Source organism: Parambassis ranga, chromosome 16 (genome assembly GCF_900634625.1).
Source record: "Parambassis ranga chromosome 16, fParRan2.1, whole genome shotgun sequence".
Taxonomy (NCBI): Eukaryota; Metazoa; Chordata; class Actinopteri; family Ambassidae; genus Parambassis; species Parambassis ranga.
The window spans coordinates 15,779,445-15,797,088 of NC_041036.1; the positions used below are offsets into that span (position 1 = coordinate 15,779,445).

Sequence of the window (17,644 nt, forward strand, 5' to 3'; positions counted from 1 at the left end):
TGGATTAACGCATCAGTCAGCTCCTGGACAGTCTGTGGTGCAACATGGTGTTGGTGGAGCAACACATGATGTCCCAGATGTGCTCAATGGGATTCAGGTCTGGGGAACGGGCAGGCCAGTCCATAGCATCAATGCCTTAATCATGCAGGAACTGCTGACACACTTCAGCCACATGAGGCTGAGCATTGTCATCATCAGTAGGAACCCAGGGCCCACTGCACCAGCATATGGTCTCACAATGGGTCTGAGGATCTCATCCTGGTACCTAATGGCAGTGAGGGACATTGGCTAGCACATAGAGGGCTGTGCGGCCCTCCAAAGAAATGCCTCCCCACACCATTACCACAAACCGGTCATGCTGGAGGATGTTACAGGCAGCAGAGCATTCTCCACGGCGTCTCCAGACTCTGTCACGTCTGTCACATGTGCTCAGTGTGAACCTGCTCTCATCTGTGAAGAGCACAGGGCGCCAATGGTGAATCTGCCAATCTTGGTGTTCTCTGGCAAATGGCAATCACCCCGCATGGTGTTGGGCTGTAAGAACAAGCCCCACTTGTGGACGTCAGGCCCTCATACCACCCTCATGGAGTCTGTTTCTGATAGTCTGAGCAGAAACATGCATATTAGTGGCCAGCTGCAGGTCATGTTGCAGGGCTCTGGCAGTGCTCCTCCTGTTCCTCCTTGCACGAAGGAGGAGGTAGTGGTCCTGCTGCTGGGTTGTTGCCCTCCTATGGCCCCTCCACATCTCCTGGTGTACTGGCCTGTCTCCTGGTATCTCCTCCATGCTCTGGACACTGTGCTGACAGACACAGCAAACCTTCTTGCCACAGCTCTCATTGATGCACCATCCTGGATGAGCAACTTGTGTGGGTTGTAGACTCCGCGTCATGCTACCTCTAGGGGTGAGAGCACTGACAAAATGCAAAAGTGATCAAACATCAGGCAGAAAGGATGAGAGCAGAGAAATGGTCTGTGGTCAGCACCTGCAGAACCTCTCCTTTATAGGGCTGTCTTGATAACTGCCTCATTTCCACATGTTGTCTGTTCCATTTGCACAACAGCAGCTGAAACTGATTCACAATCAGTGTTGATCCTAACTGGACAGGCTGATTTCACAGAAGAGTGACTGACTTGGAGTTACATTGTGTTGTTTAAGTGTTCCCTTTATTTTTTGAGCAGTGTATTATATAAATCCCCTTCTTTGTTGTACTGTCTTCTTTGACATTGCAGATGCACCTTGGCTCTGCTAACACAAGGGGGCCTCATTTCATAATATAGGCCTAGTATCTTGACTATGTTATTTTTTTGTCATGAAGCCCTGTTTTAGAAACCCTCAAATGTCAAATGAGCATGAAACAATGTTCTGCTTACACGTCTTACTGAATGGTTAACCCCAGTCTCTGTGTATTTTCTTCTAGGGTGTGGCATAGCAAGTGTATGTAAAAGATGGTTCCAGCTGTAGTGTAAAAACTATAAGGTATCATTAGCAATGATACCTTATACCACACAAAGCCATGATGGTTGAGTGCATCAGCAGCTGCAGATCATGTTTGTGCAGTGTCAGGGTGTTTTAGGGACTTTAAACAGCAAGCTTCACTTTCCGTTGCCCACTCCACACTTCAGTGGAAAGAGGAAAGTCCCAAATTGACCCTGGTAATCAGAATCTGGCAGAGGGTGGAGTAGGATATAATTAAAGACGAGGTATCAAAGAGTTCAAAGACAAACGGCTACTGGACATCACTGAGACATTTTGCAGTTATGCATGTTGCTTCATCAGTTCTCATGAACAGAACTGATCAAGCTGCCATGACGGTGACTGAGATACTGCTCAGACATTAAAAGCAAGGGTGCATATTTTACATCCGTCTGCATTTGAATGCATTGTGACAGATATTTAGCGTTTATAACTAAATACAGTGCCACCTGGGGACATGACATGATTAGACATGAGCATCAGTCCTTTACTGTGAGCTCGTCTTCATATCAACTAATCTGCTGATACTCTTCAAACATGAGTTTATTTGCTTTAAGGTCCTGTTTATTTACATATTTGCAGAAAATTAAAACAAAGTATGCACACTCAGCTTCTGATGCAGCCTAATTTAACTGTAAAAATATAAACTGAATGAACTCTGCAGAAGTGTGTGCATTTCACATGTGGTGAATAACATAAAACATTACATTACATCCTTATCGTAACCTTATCGTGACCTATAGAGGTGTTCAGAAAGGACGTCTTTTTGTACACCCCCTGTACACCCCCTTTCTATTTTTATATTTCTGTTTTATATCATAATTCTGAATACACTTCAGACTGTTCCTTTTTCAGCAAAGACTTTAAAAGCGCCATGGTTCTGCACTGATTTTCATATTCTGTATATGGGCCCTGTTAAGGTATCTCCCCGTCTTTCCTGCTTGAACTTCTTGAGAAATTCAGTGCCAAGACGTTTTCAGCTTGCAAGAAAAACAGACAGATGTCTGAGAGGTCGGAAATGCAAAAATGATTGTGAAGTCAGTGCAGTGTTTTCTCTTGTTCCTGCCTTACGCTGCGGGTATAATTGGGCTATGCGCTACAATCTTTGTTTCGGTTTCAAGTGTCTGCTTACGTTCATTAAGATGAGCTCTGTACTTTACCTGCAGTTGTCAACATAGGTGCGCGCCAGGATACACTCCTCTATCTACACCAAGCTTCTATTAGCGGCTCTTCATGGAAAATGGTTCGAGCCAATGAATTTGAACGCTTATTACAACGGTGACTTTAAAAGGAACCCGGGTGATGATGTGATCGTTGCACATCTGATTTAATGGATATGGGAATTACGCACAGTTTGGTCTCTTTGGACGAGAAGTTTTGATCTCTGTCTCACACACACACACACACACACACCTGGAACTTCTTCAGATCACCAACGCCTCGTTCCCAGTTGATGCCGAGGATCATGACCATGAACGGTGACCACCAGTCGGTGGCCACAGCGCCGCTGGATCTGCGCACCACAAACCGAGAGCGTGGGAGCGCCGGAGCGAGGACGCCGGATTGTAAAAGTCGCTCCGGGGATGCTTGTGTGACAGGCGTCTCCCCGGCTCCACCGGCATGCACAGGGACTGACAGTTTGGAAATTTACGGACCTGTGGTCAGAAGCTCACCGGGCTCAGACAGCAGTGCTGCTCGGAAACGACCAACGGAATCCTCAAGGCTTCCTTTCAGAAAACGCCGGATTCTTGTCCAACCGGAGACCCAGAGACAGTCACCAGCTCCCCCAGAAAGTGGAGATCGAGTTTCTCCCGCGGAAGTTACGGACGTTACATTACGGGAGAGTGTAACCGCAGATGAAAGCAGGTTCGCCGTGGCACCAGTGACTCCCAGGCGGGTGGAGCAGACAGGGCAGAGTGCAGACGGATATCCTATATGCTTTTGGCACCCGTGTAATTACAGTAAGGCTGACAGCACCTTAACGTGTATCTCTTTAAATTATTTACATCTTTGCATATTAGATGTTAATGATGTTTTGATTTTTGTCAGCTCACTATGTATATGTATATGCTCACTATGTATTTCACAAGTTCACATCTAGTTGAGCTGTGAGCCAGCTGCAAAATGTCCAGTCAGCTATTCTGCAGTCAATCAAAAGTGGCTTACTGGGTCAACCCTCAATATGCACTGTCACACTCACAGTACAATCACAGCTGCACACTTCCTTATTACAAAAAAAAGACTTGTTTTTCTGAAGTTGTCTGTGTCATTTTCTCCTCCATGTCTCTGTCTTCCTCTGTGTGTCACTCCTGCTCAGGTCCCTACCCAGTGTACTGCTTGCCCCCTGTCCCAGAGCTGAGCCACCCTCTAGCTCACCAAACCGAAAACCTGCTGTCTGGCATCGCTCTGGCAACACGGCAGGATGAAGACGGAGACACGTATGTGGATGTTTTTAAATCTCAAATCGTTACCAGTGCATACAGCACACTGTGAAGTATCCTCCTCATGCATTTTTCTAACTGTATCAGTCATTTGTGTTGAAAGTTGAAACTTTGTCTGACTTTCAGATATGAAGTCTAACCACACTCATAAATAATTATGAAACTTTCAGCAGAACTAACTGACCTTTACATTAGCCCAAGCAGACATAGCTCACAGTTTGAATTTTTGATGCCCTGTACATATTGCGTGATGGTTGCAACTCATTCCTAGTATAAGTTCTTGGAAGTGGTGACACATTTGTTTCAAAGATGCTAATTGCATAAGACATATGGTGATTTTATTCGGTCAGTAACTTAAAGTAAGAATTTGTTAACTTGTCCTGCAAATGTATTACTGCAAGGTGTGACAGGTTAATAATGTTCCTATTGGGTTCGTTCAGACATGACCAAAATGGCAATGGAGGGATCAGTGGTGTCAATATGACATTTGCCAGACATGTGAGAAAAGAAGTCATTCTGAGCCTTCTGCATGTCTGCATTGTTATCCACCTACTGCCTCTCATTCTCTGCCCTGTCTCTCTGCGAGCACTGCCCTCGTATTCTCTCTGCTTCTTAATGTATCCAGTGACTGCCTACACTTCTTCCTCAGTTGTAATCTAATGCGGCTCAATCTGTTAATGCAGTTGCATGCCATTCAGACTTGTGTTGTGCTGAGAGCGATGTATAAATATCAGTAGGTGTGACCTACTGTAATAACATAGATACAGACACTTGTAAGGTAAAGTGACTATTTAGACATAAATTTTCCATATCAGATTAGGGAAGGAAGTGCTTTGATGAAAGGGGTTCAAATGTTCCTAGAGGTGTTCAATCTACTACTAGCCTGAGTGGGATTCGGGCCGTATCCCGCTCTAGCCAGATTGATATTTTTTCCCCAATCTGAACAGTGCAAATCCGGTTAAAGAGTAGATGTGAGGTGGATCTAGCCAGATTCGCTGAAATCTGGCTACGGTCTGTACACAAATGCGGCTAGCAAATTTGGATAGCAACATTTTGGACCAGAAACAAACCGAAAGAACAAACAAAACTAAAGAAACCGCACAACGCATGCACTCACCCGTTCCTACCATGGTCATGGTGTCATTTCTCATCCATGTCATGATCTTGATTTTTTAATGCAACCCCTAGCGGTTTGGAGGACAGCAAAGATGCCGGATAGTGCCGGATTGAGCCAGGATTAAGCATGGACACATGTGTGTAATAGCTGGATTCGAAAACAAGTGCGATTTAAAAGCTATGGATTCGATCCCACTCTAGATGGAATTTCTTTCCCCAGTCTGAACGTAGGTTTTAGAGCAGCAAAGCCAGTTTGGATGAGAGGTGAAATGGCTTCTTTAAACTAGTGAGGGATTTCAATCTAAAGTACCTCAGACTAGCTCCACTGGATGCAATATCTCCTCACATTGCCTCTCTGTTGGCTTTAACTTCTCAAGGGAAACTATTATTGTAAGAAGTGAGAGTAAAATCATCACTTCATTAAGCAGTCGAAACACAAGAGTTTCACTGGGCTGGACCCATCTGTCCTCATAAACAAAACTTTTGGCATTGCACAACGTGACGCTGAGTTTATTTGTTATGATCTCCATGACTCACCCAGCTCTGTATTGAACAGGTACAGTCAGTCCCCCCCCCACCCCACCCCACCCCCCCACCCACCCATATCCAACCAAATTCTTTACTGATGTTTCACTTCCTGTAAGGGGAACAGGTTCAGCTTAGAGTGGGGTGGATTCGATATGACATCTTTGATGTAACACACCAACAGGCAAACTATAGGTACAAGAGCTTGCTAGTTTGAATAGGCAGTAATATATGAGTGTGTGTGTGTGTGTGTTGAACATCTCAACAATCAGGCAGTTGATTAGTTTTTTTCAGGTTGCTGGGGGATAGAAATGAGAACACTGTACACAGGTCACAAGATGACTTCTCGAGACCACATGAATGCAAATATTAAGCTGTAACGCATGGTTACTTTACCTCGTTCTAAAGGTTTAACACCCGCCTACACAGTAACTGAAATGACAAGCTGATATACGACACTCTCACACACAGTCATGTGACTGAAAACATTCAATGTCCAAGAATGAAGTGACACTTTTGATGTTGCAGTTTCAAAAAATATCAGCATCATTTGCATCCACCCCACACCAACTCATGATGATCAGCATTTAGCGGAGACATGTGTCTCATGACATGACATGCTTATTGTCCCATATCTGCTTCAGAGAATCGTAACTGCTGTGGCATGCCTGCCATTAGCAGATAGTGACAAGTAATAGTAACTTCATTATTCTTCTGAATGAAAATGAACTTGAAATCTCAGAATCTTAATTAACAGATGGTGACAAGGAAATAATAAGAAAACAGTGCACCTTGTCTCTTTCTCTTTACTTGCAAATCTATTTTTGCCCGTATTTACCTGCTGCATCACTAAATGCATTACAGAAGCTTATTGTATAAACTGTAGTGCTGTGCCCTTTCACAAAACATAGGTCTTATGTAATGAGGGCCTTGGTTAGTTATGGAGTACTTTGTTGTTGCTCTGTGGTTGCTGAAAACCTTGTGTGAATTCTGCAGAAACAAATGGCCCCGGGTCTTTTTTTCACACTGTGCGTATGCCTAAGGTGAGTGATAGCACGCGTGCGCCTCCTCTTACGTCAATTGGGTGTTCGTCCTTTGTTCTTACTGACTCTGAGCCCCTTTAGTTTCGGGAAAACCAGTTGAGCTCAGTTTTAAACATGACTGCGGTTTTTCTCAGGTGTCTGTGTCTCTCTCTTATTTTCTTCTCTGTGTTTTTAAATGAATGGGCTCAAAAAACCCAAACATCCGCTCTCACTTCCTCATTTACCGCTTTCTTTCTATCAGCCTCATCTCTCTCTCTCTCCCTCTTTCTCTCGTTCTCTCTCCTGTCATACTAGTGTGTGTGTGTGTGTGTGTGTGCAGATGTGTCAATGTATTTACAGCTCCTATAAACAAATCCCTACATGCTTCCAGTTTGTCACTAACATTTTGTGCACAATAATTCTATTATAGAGTGATTATAGGGCATAAAGATGGTGTCAGCATTGCTAGGGACATGACCATACCAGTACAAAAGTCTGTGTCTCATCCACTTTTGTAGACAATAGAGGTGAGGGAGAGAAAACCTACCGGAGGCTTCCTTTATATCTGACAAGACTTAACAAAGCCTCCTTCCTTTTGGCTAATCACTAGCTTTTGAGATGCATCATCTGGAGAAGGGAGTCTGACATAACGTCATCCAGCATATATTGTAGAGGTTGCCCATATATAATGACAAGGACAGCTCTATCCTTCTTATCTAGGACTGCTCAAAGGTCTGTAACCCTCTAGAATTTTCTATATTTCTGCATAAATATGAACCAAAACATCAGCTGATTTTCCTTCTTCTCCCTTCGAAGTCCTGAAAGTAGAATAAGAGAACTAAATCAAACAAACAGAAATATTTCACTTTCTCATTTATTGTTTCAAGAAAATGATCTAGTGTTACATATAACATATATTTGAATAGCAAACATATGTGATCGTTTGCTTTCAGTATCATCTGTCAAATCTTAGTGCAGCAATAACAACAAGCAGAGGTTTTCATTACCTGCTGATCGGTCGTTCACAGTGGCTAAGAGGAATTTTAGCCCATACTTCAATACAGAACAGAGACGTTCCTCGCATGAACTGCTTGTTTCACATGCTTCCACAAACATCAGTTGGAATAAGGTCAGAACTTGACTTGAACTGGTTACGTTTATTTATCTCATAGAATAAGTTATAAGTTAGTTGAAAAATCCACTACCAGACACATACTTCCCTTTCTCTTTTGCTTTTTTGTTGCATTAATGTCTAATATCTGCAAACTTACTATCCGTCATTCAGAGCAGTTACCTGATGTTTGTGTGAAGTCATTTGTATGAGCTGTATACAACAAGTAGGAAAAAATAAGTACATCAGTCAATTACTCCTACATGTCCATTGCTACACATACTTTAGTAGTGTTTCTGTTTATTTGATTACTATAGGTTCACAGAGTGATGATAGGCCTTTCATGACATCACCCTTACCTTGTTTGAGGAGACATGTTGGTGCTCAGTGTGGGAGGCTGGGGTGATTTCCATCTTGCCAGTTTCTCAGTCTGCCTATTTTCTGGATTAGTCCAAATGTGGGTAAAGTGATGCGGCACGAGTGAAGCTGAGGTGGGCTGGTGGTTCATGATTGGAGACAGTTCACGCCTGTCACTCAAAGTAGTCACGCCATAAGTCATGCAAAGCTCTAAGCCTTACATTCATCAAAATGAGGTACCGTAGTTGCATAGAAGTGTAGGGTATTGTACTTGCTTTTGGTGCCGGCCCCAAGTGGTTGCCTGGGAGAATGCAGTTTTATTCATTTCTATGTTGGCTTCCTTTTTTGGCTACCCTCTGACCTCTTTTCTCTTAAACAACAACAATCATGTTCAAACAGGTTCCAAGTAATTTAATGTTGTAAAAGGCTTAAGATGCATACACGACACAAAATATAGGAAAAAAAGTAGGATTTTATTCAGCCATCCTGAATATCACACATTAATCACTGATTCTTTTAGACATGAGCTTCAAAGGGGCATCCCATGCTCAGTTATTCATTCTGAATTCAAACTACTCACTCATCCAGGTTTGCTGAGAAACGTTTCCCACAATAAAACCTAAAAGTGGAAGTAGTATCACTGTTCACGACATACATCACGCTATGCAGTAACTCATCATTTCTTGGTAGCTTGTGTGACTTAATTTCTCCTTTGTTTACAATTCACACAAACTGACACATCACCTCTTCGCTCAGCTGGTCGACAGACCACAGGACATGTTAGGCTTCAGTCTGATTATTCAGTCTGGCTGCACCCTCACCCTCCATACCAAACAGGATACCGCACGTATGCTGCCTTCTCTCTTCTATCTTTTTTCTCACTCTCTCTCTCTCTCTCTCACACACACACACATACACGCACACACATACACATACACATACAGTTGGACTGTCTGTGTGAAATGCGGCAAGATCGGGACTCCTGTCTGCGTCAATAGGGTTATCTGGGGCTGTGGTCTGCCCCACTTCCAGGAACAAGAAACAGTACAGTTTCATCTTAAGAGAAAAGCAGAGCGATGGATGCAGATATAATACAGGTGTAGCAAGAGTAATAGGATGATTCCAGGCCTGTATGTGGCGACTACTTCATTTTCAGAGAGGATTAGCTGTGATTCAGTTCTGCATCTGGCATTTGTCTTTGTATTCATCAGAGCATTACTTTCTGCAACACCATTCGTCAGGACATTAAATATCCAAACACTGGTCAAGTGATGCCATATGCTGTGCCATGATTCTTTAGTGTTGACTTTCTTTGCAGATAATGGGCAGCTGACACCATGTACAGTAAATATAACTATATTCATGTTGACGCTAATTTGTTCACTGTTTTGAGCTCAGTTACAGGAACAGAATCAGCTGAGGAAAGAACCACCATGCTCACTTGACGCAAAGTTCTGCTTTTAACTCTGACGGCAGGAGCATATTGTCAGATTGTTTATTGCAGTTCCAGTAAACTCTTACACTGCATTGTTTTTTCAGTAGAGTTTATTGAGTAGAGTTGATCAAGCATGTGCAAAAATGACGTATGCACATGTGCACACAGTTTATCAACATTTTGCACAAGGATGAATTATAGACATACACTGTAGGCTATAGCATGTTTTTTTCTGCAGCAACCAAGTGGAGTTGGTCTATTATTCTTCAGTTACAGACCACAGAAGATGTTCTGTTCATACTTGCCTTCGTCAGGTTGCCAGAAAATTTGAATATTTCAACTATGGATACAAATATTATGTACGCAACTTGGTTTTTATGTGTTAGAGTAATTGATAGACAAGAGAGACCTCATTTTCTATGTAAGAGTACTCTCAGTGTATTCTTAAGAAGTGTCCCTGTTTCCTGAACTTACAAAAAGCCCCTGTCAGAAACCATGCAGTTTTATGTCAAAATTTCAGAGCATACAAAGCTAGAGATGGAGCGCAGAAAGAATGCTGCCTTGTTAGTGACAACAGGAAGTGACATAAAACAAGTCTGGCTCTTACTGGAAGCTGCCTCTTCTGATAGCATAAAAAAGAAAAATGTGAAAACTGCAGTTTTTTTTCTCAGCATACCCTCCTCTCCCCACCGCTCAGTTTCCTGCCGTTCCCATCTGTAAACTCTGTCCTGTGTTTGTTCTTTTGCCTCATAGACCACAGATAGTGGTTTCCCCTTTAGTCTGATAAGGGTGTTTGATAAGAGCCCTGTGAGTCATGCCTCTGCATCTTTAACACTCCTTGGTACAACTGTCAGTGGTTTAAATGAAGTGAAGATGACTTAGCAATAGTTGGTCAGCTTAGTTTTGTTATGATAGAAAACAAAGGCACTTCCAAATCACATCAGTGGACATGTTAGGATCTTTTCAGTAGGAAGGTTTTAAGCATGTTCAATGAGAAAACGTTGTCATAAGTGTATCAGTGAGAGACTGTGAGAAGGCTCTGCTTCTGGCCTCGACATTTACCCTTTAAACCACAACCCATTGGTAAGTTGCATTCAGACTGAGCCTTATGCAAAGCTAACTAACTTTCTATCAAGTTTACATTTGTAGCATATTGAATATGAAAATATAATCTATGAAGTGTCATCAGCCAGAGAGATAATACATTTGTTGTTGACCTTTAGTAGGAAGTGATTTGTAGTGTTTTCATTTTCTCTCTATCATAAGACATCTTTACATGCAGATGGACAATCTTGGCAGGCTGCAGACAAGTCAAACAGTCAAAGCCATTGTTGTAGTTTAAACTTTCTGTGAACAGGTATCATCTCGCAACTTGCAAATTCCAGCAGCCCTGATAACGTTTGTCTGTTATTGGGGCTTTAGAAGCTCTGAAACTCTGACAGCAGAGAACAGATGGGTTCCTGAATTGCACTGCATCATACAGTGGTTTGATGCATCCAACTGCTTCACCAGAATATTTCCTTCTTCTTTGTTTAATTCCTTGTGTATGTGTGTGTTGTCATTGCAGAGCTCTCCATATAGCTGTGGTGCAGGGGGAATTAGCCATAGTCTGCCAACTCATCCAACTCTTGCTGTGGGCTCACCGAGGCCTTGACATCTACAACAATCTCCGCCAGGTAACACGGATGCATGGAAGAAAATACATAAAAATGCACACATGTGACCATTAAATCATACAACATAACTATGTGTACACACATATTAATGACATGATTCTACAGAGTGAATCTACGCATATGAAAATGAAATGAATTAAATGAACATGAAGGATAACTGTCCCTGCACTGATATGAAACACTGCCCTGCTTCAGCCTTCTGATAACACTAACATGGAAAGGAATGAAAGAGGAAGTGCCTTGGTTTCCTCGCTTTGCACAGCATTATCGCACACTGTTACAGTAACAGCAGCTAAGCATTATGCTTTCCCTGTTTCTTCACCTGTGCTTGCCACAGGCCAAAGCCATGCACATTCTGGGAAGGAATATGTGTGCTTTCCAATGTTCTGTTTTGTTTTGCCATTGGTTTTTTTAGTGTTACGTTTCTGTATGGCAAGGGATTTTTCAGGGTTGTACATGCAGGATTTACCATATTGTGAAATACAGCGTGGAGAGCAAAGATGATTAAGTGCTGCAAAGAATGACTCCTATAAATCTCATTCATCTCTTAGTGGTAACATGTATTCCAGTACATAGTTGGCTTTTCTTTTTGTATATAAGCATCTGACATTGATGTTATTATTCACACTTCATACGTCAAACACAGTAAATCGAGTGCACTTTGACTGGAATGACTGACATTGTTATGAAAAGTGATATTGCTCTTCTATTCCTTCAATAACCTCAACATACGACATATTTACTGGAATGTGCACATGGGAATTGTCTGAGTGTTTCCCAATCTAGGCTTGCCCTAACCACTGGCTTTAAGCCAACGCCACATTGTCTTCCTCTTTATTGTCTCTCTCCTGATCTGCATTCTGCCAGCATTCTCTTTTTTCACCCTTCAACTGAGAAAGCACCTGGGCTCTGCAGAGCTTTATTTCTCAGGGCTGGGGTTTCACACCACACAGGACACCACAGGCATGCTTACCAGAAATAATGCTCATCATTTGTTGCCTTTCCTGCTCGCTGAGACTTGACAACATAGGTTTTGTGATATCCTGTCTTTGCACTGTGTATAAAATGTAACACACACACACACAATGCTCTTTTCACACACATTTTATGTCATTTGCAACTAAAAAGGGAGATTTACAGGCACAGGTCCCGCCACAGTCATTTGCCTACCAGATTGTGTGGTTTTGAGTACCAGGCCTTAAGAACGCACATATTAAAATGAGGCCAGGGAACTTTTTTATTCTATTTTTCAAGTTTAAAAGGTACTACCGGCTGATAAAATCTGAACCTATTCCCAAACACACGAGAAAAATAACAACACTCTTTTCCAATATTGATGACAAATCCTGAGTTTCTGTGGTTGTACACATGGAACTTCTTGACAGTGAGTGTTACTATCGGTACTGTAATTGAACAATAGTGCAAGTGTCAATGCATGATTTGCCTAGCACTCCCAGAACTACTACGATGGTACAGAGACAGCTGTTTGATACTCCCACACTGCTCGTGCTATCAGTGTGGCTGCAAAAAGCAGATGGTACAGGACTTAAGTTTTTGCTCTTGCTCTTGTATTGACAGTGTAGTTTGTGGACTGCATCCCCCTGGGGCCACCTACACTTGCACATGTGCTGATCATGGTCATGTACACTTGAGTATTGACAGCCATGTTTATGTGTTACATTTGCATTTCTTTCTGTGCTCTGTGTATTTGTTATGCTGTGTTGGTGACATGCCATTTTATATATATATATATATATATTTACAACATGTGTGCGCAAATGAGACATTTATGTGTGTTTGCGTGCACTTTAATATCCTTGTTCCGAGAAGTCACATGACCACCCCCCCCCCCTCGCTTTGCTTTGGGCTGTTTCTCAACATACCTTACTGAAGTTCAGAGGGTAGTTTACAGGGACTTTCCCTTCTCTGCGCGTGCCTGCTGTCTGCCTCACTCTTCACTACTTTACGTTTACTTTTTTTCACATCTCTTGCTGCACATATCTCAACAGAATATAGTTTCTAACCATAACTGATGAAATGACTGATGTTATCAGTATAACTGTAAACAACACTGACGTAAGAGCGTGTGATGTTTGTTCGCACAACATCGCTGGCTTTATCCTGTTCACTGCAGAAAACTCTCTTTAGTGTTGCCTTGCACCTTTGTTTGGGACTGGTGCTGCCTACCGCCTGGGGCTGCTTTTCATGCCCAAAACACCCTCTCTTATCGTCTCTCTTTGCCTTGCTCATGTTGATCCACTCATTTTGCAGGAATGCATGTGTATGAGGACAGACCCAAGGGAAAGAGGAGGGATTTTCCCTTGTTATCCTGTCTTTCCCCTGGACTCCCCTCTGATACTTCCGTTTCTTCCTCATTCCTTTGTCTCCCCACCCTAGCTCCCCCCTTTTACTCCCTTCCCACCCTTCCTTTTATCGTGGATGGATTTTTGTTTAGTCACTCTAAAATCCTTTACAGGAACTCAGATCCAGAGTTTGCCAACTCTGAGAAGTATATTTTGTAATCCATAAAACGCTTAACAAAATTACGTAAGATAATTTCTTGTATCAGTGTGAATGCTGATAGTACAGTGGGATGTTCCAGTAATGGCAGTTTTACAGGGAATAAGTTTATGTGTGTGTCCACTTGTGTTAGTGTGTGAGTCATAGGATTCAGGGAAACAGGACCTAAAGGGAGGAACACTCTCATTGACACAATGCAGAAATTCCACAATGATGCTCTTCCACTGCTTAACTACTTTTTTGAATAGTCTTTACTGGAACAATTGCATGTGTGCACACACACATAGTAAAACAGCAAAAGTGAAACTTGGAGCCACAATCTGTTCCTGATCGCAATGATTGTGTAACTTGAATAGGAGTAAAAAGTCCAGCTTTATGACTGAACTATGAACTGATCATTGCCTAGTTTAAACAGCAGGTTTTATATATATATATATATATATATCAGCAGAATGATACATGCTGACCTCACCAAGGGAAACCCTAAGTTTCTAAAGACTTTTCATTCTGCTCATAGATTAATCCATTCAAACATATAGTTGATTTGATGCTCTTTCCCTCCAAAGGTTTTTTTGTCATGTTGAATAATTTCTTTGGATTTATTTCCTGTAATAGCAATAAATAGAGTATGGTTCACATTTTAAGAGTTTGCATGTTTTTGCAGTTGTTGTTTTATTGTTTCATTGACCTTTAACCTGTCTAACAGGTTAGTGTTGAAGCCTTTAACCTACCAGAAATCACCAGACTCTTCCCTCAGCTTCATTTACAAGAATGGAGTCGCTTCCTGCTTTATTAATTTTTGTGCCATGCTAAGCTTGTCTCCTTGCAAAGCTAAAAGATATATGTCCATGAAAATGAAACTAATTCTCTTAATTTTTATAGGAGTGGCCTGATACATAGTGCAAAGTGAGCTCTGATTGTTGTCTCATTGATGCTGCAGCTTTAACTAAACATTCATCATTTTTCCTGTCATCCCCATCAGACTCCCCTTCATCTTGCAGTGATTACCAAGCAGGCAAACATGGTGGATGCTTTGCTGAGAGCAGGGGCTGACCCTGCTGCCTTGGACCGTAATGGCCAGACGGCACTGCATCTTTGTTGTGAATATGACCAGTGCCACTGTCTGTCTGTCTTGCTCTCTCTGTCCACATCCTCTACATGCCTGGAGAGGAGAAACTATGAGGGTGAGTGCTCGCTAACTAAATGTGCTCCTTTGTATGGAAAGGATTCAGAATGTTTCATCAGGTCTTGTTAAATTATTTAATCTGATAAAGCCTTTGTATGTATTTGATAAATGTGTGTCCTCTGGGTCTAGGCGTTCTGTCACAAAATTATTGCACACAATTAAGAATCAATAGATCATCAGATATGACAAACCTTATTAGTGAGCTGAAGTAGAACACTATTCATTAGTTTGTAAGAGAATAGAAGGTTATTTTATACATGCCTCAGTTTGTTAGGAGGAGAAATGTCAGCCCATTTTCAGGTAGGGGGTTGGGTTACTTGTTTTGGGTATGTGGGTGGGAAGAGGATGTTTCCTTCCTCTGTGGTCTGGTGTCAGTGTAGTGTCACATTGCCAAATGCCAAATCTACACGTGTTTTAGTATAAAATTAACATGTCTGGATGCAAAAGAAAGCCTCTGAATACACAGATTCAACATAATAATAGACTACATATATGTTAATGGTGTCACCCCCTTGCTTCTCCCTACTTCTTAGCACTGTCTACAGCACATGTAGACCTGGGTGCAAGTCAACTGAGGCCTTCTGATTGTTATAAGTTTGAAAGCTGTCTGCAAAGAGCCGGTGCTGTCAAAAAGTGCTTGGCCGTTGCCTAACTATTGTCACCTTCAACCATTCAAATGCTTCCTTCAGTAATAATCATTTAACCTGAAACATATTTTCAACTGATGCAATTTCTTTCTTTGCACAAACTCACACCTTGAAGTCTTACAGGTTGTTATGTGATCTTCTGATCTCATGCATTTGGCAATAACCCAGGGGCTTGGTAAATTGGTATCAGTAGTTCTAAAATCTTGCTTGGTTGGCTTTCCCAGGTTTGACATCTCTCCATTTGGCTGTGCGGAGTGGCCATAAGGACCTGGTGCGAATGTTGCTTGATGCTGGAGCTGACATTAATGCTATGGTGAGTCCCTGCTGCACTGACTCTGCACTGTTGGCTTTCACCACGTAACACATTTTACATTACCTATTCTCTCTCTTTTTTTTTTTTCTTAACCAGGATGTCAAAAGTGGCCAGACTCCTCTCATACATGCTGTGGAGAACAATAATACAGACATGGTCCACTTCCTCATTGAGGTAATTAAGTTTTATGGCCAAGGATGAAGGAGGGGTTTTATTAGTTTGGGATTTTGAGAGGATATGAGATGGGTTTGGGGGATTCTCTCTGCAGCTCAGCAGCACACATATGCTCTTGTAGCTTGTTGATAATGCCTTCACAAACCTGGAACAATAACATTATAATTTAACTTAACTAACTAACATTTTCATGGTTAAAATGAGCCTTTCTTCTTTCTTTCTCCATTTCAAATAGTGTTCTGTTCTCCATTTCTTACTGATCATACTCATGCCTTTATCTTTTCTTTTACTTTCTGCATGCAGTCTGGGTTTCTGTATGAATCACTGTTTTTTTTCTGCCACAGAATGGATGTGATGTCAACAGCCAGTCATACAGTGGGAACACAGCCCTACACAGTGCATGTGGACGAGGTCAAGTGGACACTGTGCGACTGCTGCTGAAGAGCGGAGCTGACAGTAGCATCAAAAACTACCACAACGACACCCCAGTGATGGTGACCAACAACAAAAAAGTGAGTGAGGAGGTGATAGGAAATCATATATTTAATTATAATTTTCTAGTTGTTGTTTTATGGTTGCTTTTGAACAAATTAGTGCAGAGAAACAGTACCCCCCCCCCTAAAAAAGGATGTCCCCCAAATGAGTGTCCAATGTTTTAATCTCTATATCTCTATAATCCCACCTTTTTGTGTTCTCACTGAAAAATACTTGACACAGCTCTGGATAATAGGAGAGGGAGACAGGGAAATGGAAAGTAAACCCTTCCCTCTAGAGGCTGGACCTGAACAATGCAGCGTTTGATCAGTTTCAGTGGATCACTGTGGCTCTCTGTTTTTACAGATAGTGGATGTTTTACGAGGGAGAGGATCCAAGCAGATAAAGGTTCAAGATCAACACTGTGCGTCAGTCTCACCGCAAAGGAGCAATTCAATGGAAAATGGTGAGTGGATTTATATAAAGTTTACCAACAAGCACACTTTAAAAAACAAAAATCTCACACTACTGTGTACTCTTCTCTTCTCCTTCAGGGTCCCCATCTCCCAGTCACAGTCGTGGATGTTCACCTTTGACCACACCACAAACCCCCCATCGCAGCGCTTCCTGCTCTCCAATGGCTCAATCTATGCTGAAATTTCCATTTTACTAGTTCAAACTTATTGTCCAGTGAAAGTTTCAACTACCTCCACACAACCAAGCATCAAACAGACAGTCATGACAACACATAAAGGACTCACGCAGTCAAACTGCAAAGAGTAGCTCGCTCTGGTGTCCCTCCTGGGGGGTCTCATGCCTTGTTCATCTTCTGTCGTGGACGCTGTGACAAAACTTCAGCAGCTGCAGTGAACAGCTGGATTTTCTCACATGCACACATCCATCAATGTAAATATGCTTCTGTATGTATTTTGTATGTTGCAACAACATGTGGATGTCAGCCCTTTTTAAGTATTTCAGTAGGACAATGTATTGCACAGTCAAATTCATTCTTTTCCCATGCTGATAATCTAACTATGTTTGCTGCCCTTTTACGATCTGTTAGTGCTTGTATGAGTGTGTTTTTATGTAATTGTAAAGTTGCATTTGATATTTTTTATATAAATATTTTTTAAAAAAAAGAGCTTTTGTGTCGTTCTGTCCACGTTATCTCAC

The 17,644-nt window shown here is 42.0% G+C and overlaps 1 protein-coding gene across 1 annotated transcript; it reads left to right on the plus strand.

The window, feature by feature from the left end:
* The first annotated feature begins 2,513 nt into the window (after positions 1-2,513).
* bcl3 (BCL3 transcription coactivator) lies at positions 2,514-17,512 on the plus strand. Its single transcript, XM_028424855.1, has 9 exons — positions 2,514-3,435; positions 3,792-3,912; positions 11,049-11,157; positions 14,660-14,861; positions 15,735-15,823; positions 15,920-15,997; positions 16,342-16,509; positions 16,838-16,937; positions 17,026-17,512. Exons 1-9 carry the CDS (start codon positions 2,928-2,930, stop codon positions 17,142-17,144), a joined length of 1,494 nt encoding a protein of 497 aa, XP_028280656.1. The 5' UTR covers positions 2,514-2,927; the 3' UTR covers positions 17,145-17,512.
* Positions 17,513-17,644: the final 132 nt, after the last annotated feature.

What these genes read in the sequence shown, in the direction of transcription:
- bcl3 (XM_028424855.1), top strand. Translation starts at nt 2,928, where the DNA reads ATGCCGAGGATCATGACCATGAACGGTGACCACCAGTCGGTGGCCACA. An exon ending in GGAGAGGAGAAACTATGAGG is followed by an intron (nt 14,862 to 15,734) that starts GTGAGTGCTCGC and finishes TGGCTTTCCCAG; the next exon opens with GTTTGACATCTCTCCATTTG. An exon ending in TGGTCCACTTCCTCATTGAG is followed by an intron (nt 15,998 to 16,341) that starts GTAATTAAGTTT and finishes TTTCTGCCACAG; the next exon opens with AATGGATGTGATGTCAACAG.